We start from the raw sequence: 21,210 nt of genomic DNA, 5'->3' as shown, positions 1-21,210 counted from the left end.
ACCATTCAAGATGGCTGTGGTCATGTCAAGCTGAATCCACATAGTGACAATAAACTATGATATTATGGAAAGGTTCAAAATACTTACAACATCTCTTTGAACTACTGGGCATAATGGTTTCCCTAGGGCATATATGTGTTTGTAGAAACTATCACAGGACTACTCCCCATGACCCTATGTTACCAGAAAGGAGAACATCCAGCAAATGAAATTATGGTAGAGGGAGAAGAGGAACCTATACTCAGAGGTTAGCCAAGTCGAATTCTTGGTGGGTAAAGATTTATAAGTTCAGGAAGCTTCTCACTCACTCCATTCCACTGTGACAGGGCTCGTCAGGCTTGGGTGCTCCACCTGGCAGGTGTAGACCTCTCCACTCTGAGGAACTGTTTCCAGCATCACCAGCATCTGGAAGGTCCAGTCTCCATTCTGGATCAGGCCTGTGGACACGACCCCAGACTGCTCCTCCTGGCCATTCCGGAACCACCTGACTTCAATGTGGCCTGGGTAGAAGCCACTCACTGCACAGACCAGGAGATTGTGGTGCTGTAGGGGCAGTGTCTTTGTGGGATACACAGTCACCTTCGGCTTAACTGAGGGAGAAAATGTGGAGAGAATATGTCAGGAAGGCAGAGTCATTCTCCTTGGTTGGCTGCCTTTCTGTCTCCCTTCAACTCCAGGCTCAAGTATGGCAGGTCTCCATGGGCCTAACAGTGTCATGTGCCTTGAATTTTTTTTTAAAGAGAGAGAGAGAGAATTTTAATATTTTTTATTTTTTAGTTTTCGGTGGACACAACATCTTTGTTTGTATGTGGTGCTGAGGATCGAACCCGGGCCGCACGCATGCCAGGCGAGCGTGCTACCACTTGAGCCACATCCCCAGTCCATGTACCTTGAATTGAATCCTTATAGCAAGAGCCCATTAGTTTGAGAGATTTGGGGAAAATATGCATAGCTTTGTCATAGCTTGAAAAAATATTCATTATTGAATTAAATGTTTACCAGATATATAGGGCATTAATTAAAAGTGTGATTTCTGAACTGCTTGGGTTTAAATCCAGATTTTGTCTCTTTTTTTTTTTTTTTGTACCAGGATTGAACCCAGGGACACTTAACCACTGAACCACATCCCCAGACCCCCACCCCCTTTTATATTTTATTTAGAGACAGGGTCTCACTAAGTTGCTTAGGTCTTTACTAAACTGCTAAGGCTGGCTTTGAGCTCACAATCCTCCTGCCTCAGCCTCCCGAGCTTCTGGGATTACAAGCGTATACCACCACACCTGGGTTGGATTTTGCCTCTTACTGGTTGATTTTTTTTGGGGGGGGGTACATTTCCTTGTGCCTCAGTTCGCCCCTTAAAAGAGGATATTGACACTTTAAGCATTAATGTATCTAAACTATGTAAAATACCTTCAATATATTAGGTGTTTATTATCCTTGTTTACTTTGAAAAAAATATGACAAAGGTATTTGGATGGAGCCTATCCATGCTACCTCGATGGACTCACCTCTTAAAATACCTCAGAGAGGGCTCCACCCTGAGAAGCAAGGACAGACAAAAGTGATACTCTTGAGTCCCAAGGAGAGGAAAAACAGCAGGGAAAGTCATTCCTTTTAAAATTGATATATTGACACTCTGAGAATGAACTTCTCTCTTTTGCAAATCAAGCACACCTACTATTAGAATTGTTATTATTTTATTATATGTGGGAACAGAGTGTCTTTTGGGTAGATGCCCAGCACCAAGGAGAGGCAGTATAGATGGCATGGGATTAGATTATTTATAATCTCTCTTTCTAGCTGATGCTTGGGGCCTAGACATTAACATGTGTTAAGTGCCTGAGATAATCCCTGACATAACCAATCTCAATCATGCATTTTTATAAAAGAAGACACCTTGTGGAAATATTTCTCAATACTACAAAATGATAGATTTAAGAATGGTTGGCTAATAATAACATTGGTGCAGAAAAATTCATTAAATAAAAATGTTTAAATTATTAGCATAGAAAACAATAAAAAGAATCAAAATATAAAGCCAGAAATTGAAACAAATGCTAAAGCAAATATCAATGAAGTGTTAACAATCTTCTTGCATACAGACCCCATCAAACACTGAGAAAAACAATAGGACCCCAGAGGTAATAAACATTAGATAATTATCAGAGCAGACAACAATGGGCCAATAAATGTGAAAAAATGTCCAAGAATTTAGAAATAAAAAATTGAAATTAAAAATATGAAGGTATACATTTTAAACTAAGTATTTGGCAATATGGATAAAATCTAATGGAGAATGAGAGGTAAACTGCTCTATTATACAAAGAAAACTGTCACTACTTAAGTGCTATTAGCATTACATAAAAATAGTTAACATCAATATGTTAAGGAACCAAATTATAATCTAAAAGCCTATTTCATAATCATTTCAATTATGTAAAAATATCTGTGCTAATAAACAAACAAGTCAAAAATAGGAAGTTTTGACCTAATGGAAACCTCAGAAAGACCAGAGATGCTTCAGAGGTCTCCGACCCTCTCTCCCCACACACCCTTCCTCCACCTGCCTGGTGAATCCAGCCCATTACTCACCTCTCCGCTGTGACATTAGGATAACAAGTGCGTAGTTGTTTCTGCACCTGTCCACAGCGGCGCGGTAATTGTCCAAGATGTCCTTCTGGCTGTTCAAGTACTCAGCTATGGGCTGCCCCAGCTCGCTAACTGCCCGGAATTCCCCCACATCACTGTCAAAGAGCAGGATTTCCTCCTGGTTAAAGATGTATCTGGTCACATGCCACACCCGCTCTGTCCCATTGAAAAAATGACACTCAGCTTTCATCTGCTGCAGGAACCGTGCTGTGAGGATAGGAAAAATCAGTCTGAGGACTTGCTGGGAGGACACTGACATTAAAGGCAAAAGCAATGTGCTGGGTGGGGAGGAAGATGGTTGAGGGCACCAGGAGACCCCTGATTGACTCGCACCTGCCCCCCACCCCCAAGTATCAGCACCCAGGGGTTCATCTTTCATCTGAGACAGAGAACCAGAAGTGGTGGGGTCACACCTCTAATCTCATGCCATCTATAATGCCTCTCCTTGGTGCTGGGCATCCACCTAAAGACACTCTGTTCCCATCTCTCATGCCTATAGCTTTTTACCCTCTCTTTATGAAATACCATCTCTGACATTTTATAAACCCAGATGGTCTGCTGCACCTGGGACTCCAAAGACAGAAAAACAGACAAAGCCCCTCCACCCCTGGAGATTAATTCAGCAGCAGCTTTTCAGATATTAGAAATGTCAGAAGAAAATTTTAAATTTCTTTTATCAGAGATTAGCAAAAAGATCTAAATGACAATAGGGTTCTGGAAAAGAAATTCTTTTCAAGTAAAAAAAAAAAAAAAAAAAAAGATGTGATTTGAACCAGATGAAGAATGTGGCATATGTGTATGTTCTGGGGAAAAGGGAAAGTACCTGTCAGGTAAAGGTAATAATCATGTGAGAAAGCTTGAAAGAACAGATGAGCTTCAGGAAACTGGAAGACACAAGGCACCGAAGCACCTAGAGGGAGACCAGGAAGGTAGAAGACAGACTGGAGAAATCATGGGGAACTGCACACTTAAGAGCCTATAGTGGGTATCAGGATTTGGGATTTATGCTAAGCAAAGGCAAAACACTAAAGAGGCTTAAGGAGACTAAAATCAAACTCTAATACAGGTCCACAATCTCTTTTCTGAATTTCCAGATGCAGGGAGCTCAGAAAACAAGACTTTTTTTTAATGTGATGCAAAATTCACTTGTCAAATCTGACCTGATGAAGTAAAGGTAAAGATGTGTCTCAGAGCTTTAAGAGTCAATCAATCACATGTACTTCTGTAGTTTCAATACATAGAAACACAAATGTAGTATGTATGTACATGTGTATACATACAAATGTATATATAATTTTTTGGTTTTTTATATTTAATTGAACTCAGAAAACATTTTAAAACTGTAGTTAAAAGTAAGACAAATGAATGCAATAATCTGATATCATTTATAGTACAGAATATGGATTAACTGGTTAATTTTGATGAATATTACTGAAAAATATTTGTAGCAGTCATCAGTATTTATGCCTTATAAAGGAGAGTTGCTGAAAGTTAACAGACATCAGGAGGACAAAGAACTGATGAAATATTGAAAAACATTGTATAAAGAAAAAATGAAAAAATAAAGATCTTGAACTTGTATTGACCAAATGGATTCAAGAAGAAAGTGGTGAATTGATGCAACTGTAAAGCTTTTGTTTGTTTGCTTTGTAATGAAACAAGCTAAAACAAACCACAAAGAACTGAATTGGAAGAGGAATGTTTAAGTGTCACATAAACAGAATTCTTAGAAATAGCACAATGTAAACTAATGTTTTCGACCTTAACACCATTTATATTTTTTGGCGGGGGGTGGGGGTGGGGGGTGCAGTTTTACCCGAGATTGAACTCAAGGGCACTCAACCCTGAGCCACATCCCCAGCACTGTTTTGTACTTTATTTAGAGACAGGGTCTCACTGAGTTGCTTAGCATCCTCTTTTGCTGATGCTGGCTTTGAACTTGTGTGTATCTTGCCATCCTTGAGCTGTGTGTGTGAGTTATGGGCATTTGAGCAATATGAGGGGACTGGTCTGGCATTGCACTGATTGGGCTGTGCACAGTAAATGTGCCTTTTCTCTCCCACAGTACCTGAGATGGATGTGACTTGCCAAGATGTCAATCAGATAATCTACTGACCCAAGACATCACAAAGCAAGACTCCACCTTTTGAAACCCTACTATCTCTTGTTTTATTTGGGTGGAATACTCTATTGAATGTTTTTTCCCTAATAAATAGATAGGTTCAGGGTGTGCTGTCTCTCTTGCTCTCCAGTGCTGTCCAGACGGGACCTGATCCTTAGGATCACAGAACCCTCCTTCTTAGAAACTCACATTCGTGTGTTTCGTGATTTCCTTGCTGTTTTCTTAGTTTAGTGTAGCAGCCAGCTCTTTTGAACCCAGCTCCTCTCTTCAATTCAGGCAGCTGCTGAGACTTGTGGTCCTCTTTCCTTTTCCTCCTGAGCCGCTGGGATTATAGGTATGTGCCACCATCCCAGCACCTCTGACATTTTGATTCAGGTAATTTCTCACATGTCTCCTGGTGGGGCCTGGCAGTGAGGTGTTGGATGTAAAACTGTCCCTAGGTGAACTTTAGTGGTGTAAAGCATCTGAAAATCCCCTAGTTGAAAAGCTAATGGACATTATGAAGAAGCTTTGAACTAAATTGAAAAATGTCCGATTAAACATAAGCCTTGGCAATGAACAAATTTGTTTGGCTGGAAAAATAACCAAATACTAGAATCACATTCCTAAAACCATTCATAATGCCCAACAAGAGAGTGTTAGAGCTATTACAGATTCTAACCAAACTATCCTTGCATGTGATAATGTTTACCTCAAGCAAAATGGGCAGTGACTGAAAAAAGCCCTAATCCAGGAAGTTTGGAAGGCATATTTTATTTCTGCACTATTAGAAGAAAAGAAAAGAAGAAAAGAAAACAGACAACCAGAGAGAAGTTTTCTAAGTGGTTCAACAGCCACTTTGTATCCATGGCTTAAACTTTTTTTTTTTTTATAGACTATTGGGCTATGAGAAAATTGTAAAGCCCTATTATCTGCAAAACTGCAGTAAATACTACATTCCTAAACTTCTTGCAAATATTGAAGTTAGGATTTTTAATCTTCCCAGTATTATACCTGTATTGAAATATTATGACTAAGATACCTTTTTTAAAAAAGTAGGGTGGCATCCCATGTAAAGGGAGAGCAGTAGAGCAAGCTGAGGAAAGGGACTGACAGGGAGGGAGAGAGGGATAGCAAAAGGGAGGAATGCAGCAGAACAAAACTGACTGAACTATGCTATGTACACATATGACTATACCACAGTGAATTTCACCTCTATGTATGTCTATAAAGCACTAATTTTTTAAAAAATGTAAATAAATAGAAGGAAGATCAGTAGAGTAGAGAAGAGGGTCAGGGGAGGGAGGAGAGGACGTAAAGGGGAAGTACTAGGGACTGCAGTGGAGCAAAGTATATTCCATGTACGTATGATTATGTCAAAACTAACCCCATTATTATATATAACTATAATGTGCTACTAAAAATTTAAAATGATACATTTATGCTGTAATGATACTTATTTAGTATTTTAAAAAGAGGAGGCAAGAATAGTTTTTGAACTCTGTGTTTAATGCAGCTTAAAGAGGCTTAGAATCCACAGCTTTCTGAAAGAAGACAGTTACTAAGAGTTTATTATGAAGTTAATAAATGAAAAATCAACTTTAACAAATGTTTGTCACAGACTAGGGACTGTGCCTATGATTGCAAATGAATCAGCAGATGAAGATTTTGTCAACTATAATGCCCTTTTGAGATATGAGTTTAAGAATACAGACAGAAAACTGAATATCTAGAGGAGAAACATTCCTGTTGAAATGTGGAATGGGCAATTTGTGAATGTTTCTTGAACAGGACAAAAGGGATCTAAGAATATAAAGGGTCAAAATGTATGAGCCTATTCAACATCCTATAAATTAATTTGTAATGTCTCAGTTCCCCCAAAACTTTCTGAAATATAGTGAAACAGGAACATGACCTCAATAAAAAATATTCTATTAATCTCATGAGGGTTGGAGCTAAGGTTTGACTGATCACCTGAGTGACCAGGAGACATGGCCATCAGCTGAAACCTACATAACAGACCAGAACCCTAATGGGGAAACACGATCTTGCTCAGTATTCCCCAGCCGTGAGGGAAATCCAGCACCATTGGGTCATACATATTCTACCTAATTTTTTACCCTAATAAAAACAAACCCTACCTTAAGCTCTGGCTATGTATCTTGCTCTTGAGATTGCCCATATCCTTCTCTGGGAATGCATACTTTCACCTCTGATTTTCTAATAAATTTCTTCCTCTCCTTGCTGAAACCTGTTATGTTATTAAGTTTTTTTCTGTGATGTTGTCAAGAGTCTGAAAGGCCTGGGTAAAGGTCTCTTCTACCTCTGGAAAGACCCCCTTCTACTCCTATATATTAATATTTAAATGGGAAGGAAATCATATGAATATCATGTATGATAAAAGTTTACAAGATAAAAATCCAAATAAGCCAAAGTAAGCTGACACAAAAAGAAACAAAACTGAGCATTTTGGGGCATGACCTAAGTGGTGGAAGCATGGTAGTGGAGACAGTGAGAGCCACAGGTGGAGTTTCCCAAAAGTGATATGATGAGAATAGGGGACCAGTTAGCTAGTAGCCCCAAACATCTACCATGAAACCAGAGATAATTGTGGTTTCTTGGAGAGTTTCCTTATAGACACAAGTGAATCACTGGAAAGAGTCTTCAAATGGTATCCTGAAGAGTGCTGCTTTCTCTCTTGTGAATCCTTTTCACTGAAATCATAAAATGATTTCATTTCTAGGTTTCTGAGCCTAGACATAACATCAGATATAACAGGCATGGTTATTTATTAACTTATATTTAGCTTAATGTGAATCATAAGTTTGAAGATTGCTTCACATTTTCTTAAGAAAAAGTAACTAGAATAGTATTTATCATCTTTATGCCATAATCATTGTTGTACATAGATTGGGATGTGGAAATATTGGTGTGTTTAATTACAGGTCATTGCCCTTTGTGCCTCAGAGAGTGTTCTTTAATTAATTGGAAATGGATTGGTTAACATTCTAAAATCCCAAACCCCAATTTCTAAAGCACATCTAACTCTAAGAATTTCAGAAATGGAAATGTGGCTCTGTATATGCTTTGAGACTCTGCTGATTGATGACAGAATAAAGGTTGATTTTGATACAGAAAAAGGGCAAAGGGGAAGTGAAGAGATGAGTTTGGAGGCTTCTACTTGAATAATCCAAGTAGAAGATGACAGTATCTAGGACAAGGGCAGTAACCTGGCACACAGATGGGATTTGAGAACTGCTTTGGACACAGTGTCCCTGGGACCTATGGATGGATAGAATGATAATAACTGGCATGGACGTAAGTACAGTGTGGCAGGCACTGTTCCTAATGCTTTACACATATCATCTCTGTTAATCCTCAAAACAACTCTGTAAACAAGATATTATCATCCTTATTTTACAATTGAAGTTACTAAAACATAGACAAGTTATGTCACTTTTCCATAGTCATATATTTAATGACAGGCCAAGACCAAGTTTTAGAAATTTGAAAATCTGGGCTGGGGATGTGGCTCAAGTGGTAGCTCACTTGCCTGGCATGCGTGCGGCCAGGGTTCGATCCTCAGCACCACATACAAAGATGTTGTGTCCGCCGAGAACTAAAAAATAAATATTAAAAAAAAGAAATTTGAAAATCTACACGTTTTAGTGTTCAACCACTATATATACTTCATTTTAAAAACCCTGGATAGATAATAACCAATATATCAGAATACAGTTGACCTGTGTGTGTGCCTCTGCTACAGATAATCCAGTTCAATAAAGAAAAAAATTGTATTTCAAGGAGAGTGATTGAGAGAGAACCATAGAAATCAGTGATGGGAAACTTAAGCACCATGGAGAGTCAGAAAGGCAATCTAATAAAAAGAACAAAACAAATGGCAATTTTAAACTCAGCTCTCTGACAGAGAGGGAGGATTATGGCTGGTGTGTACATCCTTAGAAAGAAGGCAACATTGTAAGTAAGAAATTCTATGAGAATTATGTGACACCATAAAGCAAACAAATATTTGCACTATGGGAATTATAAAAAATGAAAACAGATTTTGAAAATCTTTTTCATAAAATAATAGCCCCAAGCTTTCCAAATATGAACATCCAGCTAAAACCTCAATGGACCCCAACTAGATTAAACCAGACCAGATCTTCACCAGGGCATATTTTAATAAAAGTATGAGGCACTGCTAGATAAGCTGGCGCATGCCTGTAATCCCAGTAGTTTAGGAGGTTGAGGAAAGACGATGGTGAGTTCAAGGCTAGCCTCAGCAATTTAGTGAGGCACTAGGCAACTTAGTGAGATTCTGTCTCTAAATAAAATACAAAAAGAGCTAGAGATGTGGCTCAGTTGTTAAGCACCCCTAGATTCAACCCTTAGTACTGCCCCTGACCATCAAAAATGTATACGGTAAAGAGAGAATCTTAAAAATGATAAGAGCAAAGCATCAAATTACATATAAAATAATGCCTATTAGACTCATAGAATATTTCTCAACAGAAACTTTATCGGCCAGAATAGAATAAGATGGAATATTCAAAGTACTGAAAGAAACAAAGCAAAACAAACCTGTTGACCATATTACTACACCAAACAAAATTATCCTTCAAAAATGAAGAAATATAATCTTTCTCAAATAAGTAGAAACTGAGGGAACTCATCACCACCAGACCAGTCCTTCAAGGAATATCTAAGGGAGTGCTATACAAAAAACTAAAGAATGCTAACTTCCATTAGGAAAACATAAATATAAAAAACTCACTAGTAAAACAGATCCATGAAAGTTAAAGAGAATCAAACATTAGTAAGACAGAGAATCACCAAATCACAAAATAAATAAGATATGTGAAAGAGAAAACAACAAAAATACAAAACAAACAAAATGCAATTAATGAGGTAACATCAAGAAGTCCGTACCTATCAACAATAACCTTGAGTGTAAATGGATTAAATTCTTCAATCAAAAGACATAGACTGGCTGAATCAATTTAGAGGAAGGCCCAATTACATGCTACCTACAAGAAACTCTCTTCACTGGTGAAGATGCACATGGATTAAAATTAAAGGGTTATCAAAAGATATATCAAGATATATCACAGAAATGAAAACCAATAGTGAATAAGTAAAGCAGACTTTAAGCCAAAAGCTGTAAAACTAGACAAAGAAAGTCTTTATGCATTAATAACAAGATTGATTTGGCAAGAAGATTGCAAATGTATATGCATCTAACATGGGATCCCACATGGGATCTAAATGGAGATATTGATTCTAATATAATAACAGTTGGGGTATTCAACATCCCCATTCTCCTCAATCATCCAGACAGAAAATAAACAATGAAACCTCTGATTTGAACCATACTATAGGGCAAATGGACCTACAAATCATTTACAGAACATTTCATCCAATAGTACTAGAGTATGGATTATTCTCATCAGCCTTTGGAACAATCTCCAGGATAGATTCTTTGCTAGTCTATGAATCAAGCCTCAATAAACTTAGAAGAATTGAAATCATGTCATGTATCTTCTCAGACCATAATGGAGTAAATCTACAATCAATAACAAGAAGAAAAATGAAAATTATAAAAATACATGGAAATTGAATAGTATGCTCCTAAATGATCAATGGGAAACTGAAGAAATTAAAAGGAAAGTAAAAAATTTCTAGAAACAAATAAAATGATAATGTAATCTATGGGATGCAGCAAAAGCAGTACTGAGAGGGAAGATTATTGCACAACATGCATACATAAGAAAAAAAGAAAGAAAGATCTCAAATAACCTAACAATGAAGCTCATGAACTTAGAAAACCAAGAACAAACCAAACCGCAAATCAATAGAAGAAAAGAAATAAAATAAAATCAGAGCATAAGTAAATATGATCAAAACTAAAATAATAATACAAAAGATCAAAGAAACAAAGAGCTGGTGTTTTGAAAAGATAAATAAAATCGATAAACCTCCAACTAGACAAAACAAGAAAAATCAGGAAATTATCAAATAAATAAATAAAATCAGAAATAAAAAGGCAGAATTATAAAGTATCTACAGAAACTACTATGAAGAATTATAAATAGAAAACCTAGAAGAAATGCTTAAATTCATGAACATATACAATCTATTAAAATTGAATCAGAATACATGGAAAATCTAAACAGACCAATACTGAGTAATAAGATTTAATGAGATAAAAATCTCCCATCTAAAAAAAGTGCAGGATTTAATAGTTTTACTGTTTAATCCTGCAAAACTCTTAAAAAAACTAATTCCAATTCTTAAACTATTACAAAAAGTGTAAATGTAAGAAAATGTCAAACATTTTTTATGAGGCCAGCATTATCCTGATACCGAAAGTAGACAATGGTATGAGAGAGAGAAACTATAGACTTGGATATCTAATGAACATAAATGCAATACTAGCAAACTAAATTTAACAGCATGTAAAAATATCAAACATCTTTATTAAGCGAATTCATCCCAGATGTTTTTGTCAACTTTTTCACCACTGTGAGCAAAGGACCTAACAAGAATAATTTTATAGGAGGAAAGGCTTATTTGATGCTCTTGGTTTCAGAAGAATCAGTCTACAGATAGCTGATTTCATTGCTCTGATCCCCAGGTGAGGCAGAACATCATGGCAGAAGGGCATGGTGGAGGAAATCAGCTTGAAATATGCCAACCAGGAAACCAAGAGAGTCCTGCTCACCAGAGACAAAATATATACCCCAAAGGTAGCCCCAGTATCCCATCTCCTCCAGCCATACTCGACCTGCCTAGAGTTACCACCCAGTTAATCCATTCAAGTGGATTAATGCACCAATTAGGTTAGGGCTTTCATAACCCAATCATTTCACCTCTGAATATTCTAGTATTGTCTCACTCATGAGCTTTGAGAGACATCTCATATCTAAACTATAACACTAGGGTTCAATATTCACAAATTAATAATTATGATAAAACATGTGAACAGAATGAAGGGAAGAATCCACATAATCATTTGAATAGATGGAAAGAGAATTTTATAAGATTCAGCATCCCTTCCTGAGGAAAACTCTCAATAAATTAGGTAGAGAAGAAACAAACCTCAAAATACTAAAGGCTATATTTGGAGAACCCATAGCAAAATCATACCAAATGAGGAAAAGTTGAAACCATTTCTTCTAAGATCAGGAACAAGACAAGGATGTCCAGATCAACCACTCTTATTTAATATATTATTGCAAAAGCAATTTAGCAATAGAAATTTTTTTAAAGAGGACATTCAAATTGGAAAGAAAGAAGTTAAGTGATAAATGTTTGCAGATGACACGATTTTATACATAGAGAAACCTAATAATCCATGACAAAATTGTTAGAACCGATAAATGAATTCACTCAAGTTGCAGGATACAAAATCCATATGTAAGAAACAGTAGATTGATTTAATGATTCATTGATTGACTGATTGATTGATTTTAGTACTGGAGATTAAAACAAGGGCCTTTCACATGCTAGGCAAGCACTGTACACTGAAGTATAATCCCAGCCCTTTCTGTTTTGAGATTGCCCTAGACTGCCCTCAAACTTGCAATTCTCCTGCCTCAGTCTTCTTGGTAGATGGGATTGCAGGCATACACTACTGTGTCCAGCTAAACATTAGCATTTTGTATACCAATAATAAGCTTGATTAAGCAAACCCACTCGAAATAGCTACAAAGACTAATATTTAGGAATAAATATAATCAAGGAAGAAAAGGGGTTCTAAGACAATTATAAAACTAATGAAAGAAATTATAGAGAGCAAACAAAAAAGTAAAGCTAACCTTGTTCATGGATCAGAAGAATCTGTATTAAATTGATACTACCCAAAGCAATCTATAGATTCAAGGTACTTTCCATCAAATACCAAAGACTCTCTTCATGGAGTTTTTTTTAAAGTCCTAGAATTTATAAGGAACCACAAAAGACCCAGAATACTCAAAGTGATCCTGAGCAACAATAACAACCAAAACCAAAGCTACAGGCATTCACCAACCCTGACTTCAAAACACATATATGGATTTATTGTAACCCCCATTGAAAAAAACAACCAAGAAAACAAAACAAAACAAACAAACCAACAAAAAGCTACTGGCATAATAATAGACGCATTAACTAATGGAACAGAGTAGAGAGCACAGATATTAATCCACATTCAGAGAACCAACTAATGTTTTTTTGACAAGTGGGGTAAATACTTTGTCTTCAGAAAACAGTGCTGGCAAAATTATATACATACACATATATATGTAGAAGAATGAAACTAGATTGCTTCTTCTCACTGTTCACAGAAATCATCTCAAGATGGGTCCAAAACCTAAATGTAATGCCTGAAACTATGACATTGCTACAAGAAAACACAGAGGAAATACTTTAGGACATTGGTGTAGCATAGGATATCAAAGGCAAAAGCGACAAGAATAAAAATAGAGAAATGGGATTATATCAAACTAAGAAGCTTCTGCACAGCAAAGGAGATAATCAATAAAACTAAGAGACAACCAATAAAAGGGGAGAAAACATTTGCAAACTATTTATCTGATAAAGGATTAATATCTAGAATACATAAGGAATTAAAAAAACTGAAGACCAAAAAGAAAAGAAAAAGAAAAACCCAAAACCATAAAACCCTAATAATCCAATTTTAAAATGGGCTAAACAACTAAATAGACACTTCTCAAAAGAAGACATTGAAATGGCCAATAAGTATATAAAAAATCTCAGTGTCACTAATCATCATGGAAATGCATATGGAAACCACAATTGCCCCAGTAAGACTGGCTACAATCAAAAGGACAAAAGATAACAAATGCTGGAGAGAATGTGGACAAAGGGAAACCCATAGACTGTGTTGGTGGGAAAGTAAATCAGTACAGCCATTATGGAAACCAGAGTGAAGATTCCTCAAGAAACTGAAATTAGTACTACTGTATGATCCAGAAACCCCACTAATGTATATACACATTTAAAGGGGATGAAATTACTTTATCAAAAAGATCCTTGCACTCTTAGAGCAGTACTATTCACAGTAGCCAAAATATGGAATCAACCTAGATGCCCACCAGTGTATGAATAGATAAAGAAAATATAGAATATATACACAATGGAATATTACTCAATCTTTAAAAAGAATGAAATCCTATCATTTTCAGTAACCTGCATGGAACCAGAGGTCATTGTGTGAAGGGAAATAAGCCATACACAGAGGAAACAAATACCACATGTTCTACCTATTGGAGGAAACTAATAAGTCAAGAAGAGTGAAATTGAAAAGTGGTCAAAAAAGCATGTAGAAAGAAGTTCAGCAAGGGGCCCCAAAACAATTGGAGAGGATGAGTTAATTCTGGTTTTCCTATACTACAGTAGAGTAACTACTGATTAAAAGAATCTATGACATATTTAGGAATTAGTTCTGGTTTTTCTGTAGCACCGTAGGGTCAAAACAATTTATGATATATTTCAAAATGACTAGAAAAGTATAAAATTGCCAACACATAAGAATAATTAGTGCTTCAAGAGAAAGAAATGTTTTACACTGATTTGATTATAAATATATGTCAATAAAAAATCTTAAATAATTTCTTTGAATACAATTAAGTTCATATTTTCTGCTTTCTGTCAAACTTCCCTGTAACTCTCCATCTTATTTAAGGATTAATAGTAACCTCAAATTGATAAATACAGTCTATTATTTTCAGTCAACCTTTCAATAATAGCTTTCAATGTAGCTTTCAACCATATTAATCAGCCTTCTTGTAAACTTCCCCTTCCTCATTGTAATGACTAAAGTTGTTGTCTCTTTAACACATTATCATCACAGGGTAGTTAGTGCACATGTTTTATGTAGAAACTGCTAATTTAACTCAAGTTTATACCTGAATTTTTAGTCCTTTCATTTCTTTACTTTTGAGTACAGAAGTTGTGTGTGTATAAAAACTACACATTTATATATGTAAAATTTATATGTAGATACGTATAACTGAAATGATACATATATATATATATGTATATGTATGTATATATATATATACACACACAAACATATATATATATATATACATACATATATAAATTGAAAAATATTTTGGTTTACAAATACAATACTGCAGTTACTCAGAAATTAAACTTGCAATCATTTAGCAGATTTCTTTGCCTTGTGAGCCAGTCACAAGCCATATTAACTTATACTTCATATCATCTTCTCCCCTGTTGTCTCTGCCACTGGTCCACTACTTGCCCACAGTAGACAAGACATTTCCTTCCTATTAATGGTTTCAATGGCTTGTGTTCTAACTTTCAATCTCCAGATGCCAATACTCCTACAATTACCAGGTTTGGCCAGGCATAGTACTCTTAGGTTTATAATCAAGTCTTCATGAAGGAGAGAAACTGAGAAGTTGCTAAGCTCATGTAAACAGTTTACAAGAAATGAGTAGATTTCTAGACTTGGAGTGACCTTCACAGAGCTTCTTTTGCTCTGGAGAATGAAGGTATTCAGGAGTGAATTCAGGATCACACAGGTCTATGCAACAAATTCTCTATACTCACAAATTCTCTAAGTACCTTCTTGACAGATGATAAAGGTAAAAGAGTGAAATTCTGTTCATTGTTACCTGTCCATATCACTGTTAACTGTGGTTAACACTATTAGTTCACATTCTCATTATGTCTGTGTGATCATGTGCCCAACTTAGGGTTGGCAAGGTTAGGTGATACAAATGGTCAGTTTATATTTGCTCAGTTTAATTATTATTATTTATCAGAAATACATACTTAACTGAGCATCCTGTATTTTATCTGGAAATCTTAGCCAAAGAAGAAGAAATGGAATTAAAAATGCTTTGTTTTCATCAACACATGCTCATGAGTGCCTGCACATAATATGAACCCATGTCGAACTTTTCAATTACAAATGCAAAATGAATTAAAATTTCTTGTAAATATGAGAGCTTTCAGGGATTGAATTTTCTCTCATCCTAAGACATATTTAGGTCCATACAAACATGAGAAACTTTATCAATAATTCAGACCCCACTTAGGTACTGTTCACTAATGGTGATTAAAAACTCAGTCTCTAGAATCAGAAAATGTGAATCTCAAAATGCACTTTTCCACTTGGGTCAATTTTTAACATCTATTGTCCTTTTTATTTACCTCTAAAATGGATTTAATAATGACATGTTCCTTACAGAAACATTGTTAAGTGTTACATTAATTACAAACTCTCCCTAGTGCTGTTCACGTGATAAAATATTTATTACCATTTTATTTTTATAGTCCCCATGAAAGCAAACTCATAGACTTTTGTATTCTTAACTTCGTAGAACAACCAATACCTCAACATGATTTGGCAATTGTTTTTCATCAATTTTATCACTAATCACCACTTTGAGCATGTAAGGGCAGAAACTTTGGTGTATTTAGAGTCATGCACCATATATGAACCCAACACATGATAAATGTGCTGAGACAGAAGAGAGGGGTCTTCTGCATAGACTGATCTGCAGTGTAACCTGGGTTTTAGCACTAACTATGTGATACTGGTCAAGTTACTTATACACGTGAGTTTTAGATTCCATAGATAAACTCTATATTATATATTCCAGAGTTTTAATTGCTGTATATATGATGGAATAACTACTGGAATGACATGCTAAAATGTATAATAGGCCTGCAAAATGCTACAAGACTCCATAATGACAGAGACCAGATTATGTTTTTCATCAATCCATTCTTATCGATAGTGTGATAACTAGCAATTTCTAAATTGCTAACAAAAATTGGCCGTGCAAATATTTTATTTTTTTTATAATCAGTCAGTGCTGCCAAGAGACCTTCAGTGCTTCCTTGCTAAGGATTCACCATCTCTGTCTGGTTCTCAAGTCCTCTCACTTCCATTTGGAATCTTTACTCTGTTTCTTTAGGTCTAGCTGACTCTAAGGTGCCAGGGCACAATCCTTCCCTGAGACCATCCACTGGGAACAGTCATCTCTACTCCAGCCTCATGTGTTCAGCTCCAACTCTCTCTTCAAAAAGTTAAATCCAGTTTCCACCTTGGATTCTCTACTGACTGCAAAGGTCAAGTCCAACCCATCCAGAGCTTGCTTTTCTGTCATGTTGTCCCTTTACTTCCTCTGGTGTCTCACCCCCACTGGCCACACTCTCCCCTTGAGTAAAGTCTACTTTCTGGCTTCCATGCATCACATTCGCTACAACATCACTGGTCCTCTTTTTGGTACCAGTTGCTAGCCCTGTCTTCTTGTTTTCTACTGACAGTCTCTCTCCTCGTGTAACCTCTTCCACGTTTCTGGAATTTTAACAGAGAACATGTGTTGATGACACTAAAAAATATCCCTGTAGCCTAGGTCTCATCCTGAACTGCAGTGTCTTACCTTCTACTAACTTCTTGGTAGCTCCACATAAAATCCAAAAAAAATCATGGCAGGCTTAACTTGAATGAAACCTTTATTCTAACCCCACACTTGAAATCCCATCTTCTTTCAGTCTTCCCTATCTCAGTAGGTAGCACCACCATTAAGACAAAATCCTAGGGACAAGTTTGATTTCCTACACTGTGGTCTTTGCTTAAACCATTAACACTTATGCTACAATTTACCCAGACTGTCCACTTGACCTTCATCACAGTCTTCACCACAACTGCACTCCATGAAGCCACAAGCTTGCTTTCACTGGAGAATTCCTCTGTGCTCCTAAGCAGTTTCCCTGTCTCCATGTGTGAGCCCCAACAATACCATCTCTTCATGGAAGCTGCAATTATTTTTAAAAAGAATTTTAAATTAAATCTCCTCAAACCTCTCTGTGGCTTTTCATATCTGTTTAAATAAACTGGAATTTCTAGCTGGCCATCAGGATGTAACATGAAAGGGCTGCTCACTTCCTGTCCCTTCCTCCCCACCCTGTGCCTCCTGCTTTCCCCAAGGGCACACCTTGCTCACCATACTTCAGCCACTCTAGCCTTCTTTGTTTCCCTCAAACACAGCATATGTCTTCCCACAATTCAGCCTTTCCCCTGTTCCCTCTCCCTGGAACACTTGGCAGGCTTCTTCTCTTCTCAGCTAAATGCCCCCTTCTTTGGGAGGGCCCCCTAGACACTTGAGCTGAAGTGGATGAATCCTGTTTCTCTGTCCCATCACCCTGATGTCTTTTTTTTTTCCAGAGCACTTATTACTCTGTGAAGTTTTCTTCTTTATAAAGCTTCTTCTCTATCATTAGATGAGACAAGAGAGTCAGGGCCTTTCCATGTTATTGAAATAGAATTCTCTGAGTCCTGAAGAGAGCCCAGTACATAAAAGATGCTTGGAAAAGTAATTTGGTCGTAAAGAACAAATTCAAGTTTTCAGGAATTGATCATTGTGGAGATTCTGGAAAGTAAGAAGGGGTTCAAGTGCCAACATTCTTTCATTTTGATGACACACTGTATCTCTTCCACCCCTAATTAGATAGTAAGATGCATTTATTCTTTTTTCCTGCTTTGAGTTGGAAGAACTGCATAGTGAAAAGAGGATTTGAAATACAAGGAATAATTTCATTAAGTTTAATTTCATCTGATAGGCCTCATTAGGTGAGTACAAATAAGAAACCCATGTTCTTACCTTTTTCTGTTGATAAGATCACTCCTGGTTTTCCATCTGGCTTTTTAACTAATATTTATGGTTCAGGAAACTGTAGCTGGCTAAATCTCTGGAACCAGAAAACTCAAGATAACACAAACTTTGCCTGGGACTTTCACAACTCTAAAATGTGTCTATGTGCTGACTTTAGTACAACAGAGACAATACCGAGCCTTTCAGAGAAAGCATGTTCTTTGATTGGTATTTCAAAATTTCTAAATGAGCCCAATAATCTTTTGCTACCTTTCTCAAGGTTAATAATTACAAATTAAAGGAAGAGATCAGTAAATTAGAGTAAGTAACTAGTACTTGCAATAACAGAAATCACATTAAGGGTGCCTCCATGGCAAATGCTGCCACCACTGTCTCTTCCTGTCAATCATCTGCCTCTTTCCCTCCATCTACCACTCCCCTCACTCCCCCTTCCATACTCTCTGAACCTCCCTTCTTCACCTCCCCATGCTTCCCACTTCTATTCCTCTAGTTCTTACCTAGGAGCCCCCTTTAACATTTAAATGACAGGAAATTGAAGCAGACATGTTGCCTACATTCCTCAGACTAAAGTAGAAATTTTAGCCAGAGTCAAAGATTTTCTAAACCCCCAAACCATTCTCTTGACCTTGACTGATGTTTTAGCCTGATCACTAGCACTTACTAACCTGGATTTTTAGATCGTTACCAATTTAACCACATGGCCAGGCATGTGTGTCAGCTGTGGATGGGAAAGTCCCCTTAGTGTTTCTTAAGTAGCTGACAGACTAGGAACCGACAAGACACAAAGAACAGCAACAGCCTAGTAAGGGGCACTCCTTTGATTTTGCCCCCACCAGGTGCATCGCAAAACCATTAGATTTGCACTCAAAAAAGGACAAGTCAGTTCTTGATTATTGTGGTAGATTTGATAAACTGTTTTAGTCAGATTTTTTTTCTTTTTATGCTACTGTCATGAGAAGACCTGACAATAACAATTATAGAGGAGGAAAAGTTTATTTGTTTACTTTTTATTTGTATCTCATGGTTTCAGAGGTCTCAGTCCATAGAAGGCTGATGCCATTTCTCAGGGCTTGAGGTGAGGCAGAATATCATGGCAGAAGGATGTGGCAGAGGAAAGCAACTAGGGACTTGGCACCAGGAAGTTGAGAGCGCTTTGCTCAACAAGGACAAAATATATACCCAAAGGTGTGACCCAGGGACCCACCTCCTTCAGCCACAACCTACCTGCCTACAGTTACCATCTAGTTAATCCCTATCAAGGGATTATTTATTTATGCACTGATTAGGTAGAAACTCAATCATTTCATCTCTATATTTTCTTGCATTGTCTCACAGATATGAGTTTTTGGGGAACATCTCATACCTAAATCATAACACAAACCTTTCAACAAACTTCTTTAACTTGATCTTTATAGCTAAACTTTCTTGAGACTCTCAGCACCTGAATCAAACATTATATCAGTTGGGCAGCAGACTGTACCCATGAAATAGCTTCCCTAGCCACCTAGCTGTCAAAGAACCTAGAAAAAGAATCTAGAGTTACAGAGCCTTAGATTTCATGGAAAGAACCACCCAACTAAAGGCTCTCTAATGACCAAAAGCATAGAGGGCCACCCAAACACCCCTGCATCTCAGATCGATGCTGCCCTTTTTGGTGCTTACAGGTAATTTTTAATAGGACTGTCTTAAATACAAACAGTGGTTACAAAACTCTGTTTGTATTTAAGAATACAAACTTATTAAACTTTCATAAAGCTACATCCCCCTTCTGTTCAACAAAATTAGTGCTGTTCCAGGGACATTCAGAGAATATTCCCCCTACTTAAAACCAAAAAACTAATAGAATTAGATATTAAACTTGGGGATAAGTTAGTCAGAGCTCTAGCTGACAATGGGGCTGAATCTATTCATCCTTAATTCCAACACACTTTTACCTTCCCATTCTCAAGTTTCTGAATTTATCCAGTTGGTGGGGAGTGCTAACAAATGTATAGAAGTTCCAAATCCCTACTCGCTTCCATCAAGTTAGGTTCTCTCTTGTGCACTTACTGTTCCTTACTCTTCCCATCCATACCCATATGTGGTTTGGAGATGGATTTTCTGGAAATATATCAGTCCCATATCTCTTTCTCCCAAAAGGGAAAATGACACTAGAATTCATCTCATGATAAGACTCTGGCCTTATAAAACTAGCCCCTACCCAGATGTTCAGCTACCCTGTAATCTTTTAACAGTACTCATCCTATCCTCAAGGAATTGCCTGAAAGCCTCTGGCCACATAACAATCTTAATGTTGGGCATACTCTTTTTAGCATCGACAACTAAAATACAGATGGATCATAATAAGCTCTTCCCAAGGCAAGCAATGCTTATTAAATCCTGAGTCCTTGGCTGACATACAATCCTTAGTGGATAACTTTATACATAAGAAACTTGTCATTTCCTGCACCAACCCTTGCAATTCTCCATCCAACATATTTGCAAATCTAATGGAAAGGATGGATATTTGTGCAGGATATCAACATTATTAAGAACATAGTTATTTTCCCTCAATACTAAGTGGTTCCTGACCCTCATAGCTTGCTGTTCAATATTTCCCCTAATAGCAAATATTTTGAAGATATTAATTTCTGCAATGCTTTCTTCAGTGTATCAATACAGCTTGACAGTAGCTGCCTCTTTGCCTTCATCTGGAATGGCCCACAATATTCTTGGATAGTCCTTCCCTCCTTCCCCAAGGGTATACTGAAAGCCTCACTTACCTATTTTTCATGCTGATCTAGCTAATGTCTACTTCCT

The 21,210-nt window shown here is 36.9% G+C and overlaps 1 protein-coding gene across 1 annotated transcript; it reads right to left on the bottom strand.

Annotated features, from left to right (window-relative positions):
• Window positions 1–284: 284 nt before the first annotated feature.
• Window positions 285–20,483, bottom strand: LOC101970873 (HLA class II histocompatibility antigen, DRB1 beta chain). The gene is made up of 4 exons (XM_078018533.1): window positions 20,461–20,483; window positions 16,933–17,093; window positions 2,593–2,856; window positions 285–590 (listed from the first exon to the last, which is right to left on the bottom strand). The coding sequence occupies exons 1-4, from the start codon at window positions 20,481–20,483 to the stop codon at window positions 301–303; spliced, it is 738 nt and encodes a 245-aa protein (XP_077874659.1). The 3' UTR covers window positions 285–300.
• Window positions 20,484–21,210: the final 727 nt, after the last annotated feature.

This window comes from Ictidomys tridecemlineatus, chromosome 8 (assembly GCF_052094955.1).
Source record: "Ictidomys tridecemlineatus isolate mIctTri1 chromosome 8, mIctTri1.hap1, whole genome shotgun sequence".
NCBI classification, from domain to species: domain Eukaryota; kingdom Metazoa; phylum Chordata; class Mammalia; order Rodentia; family Sciuridae; genus Ictidomys; species Ictidomys tridecemlineatus.
Note: the sequence above shows the minus strand (reverse complement) of the source record. Positions and strands in the feature narration are given on the sequence as shown.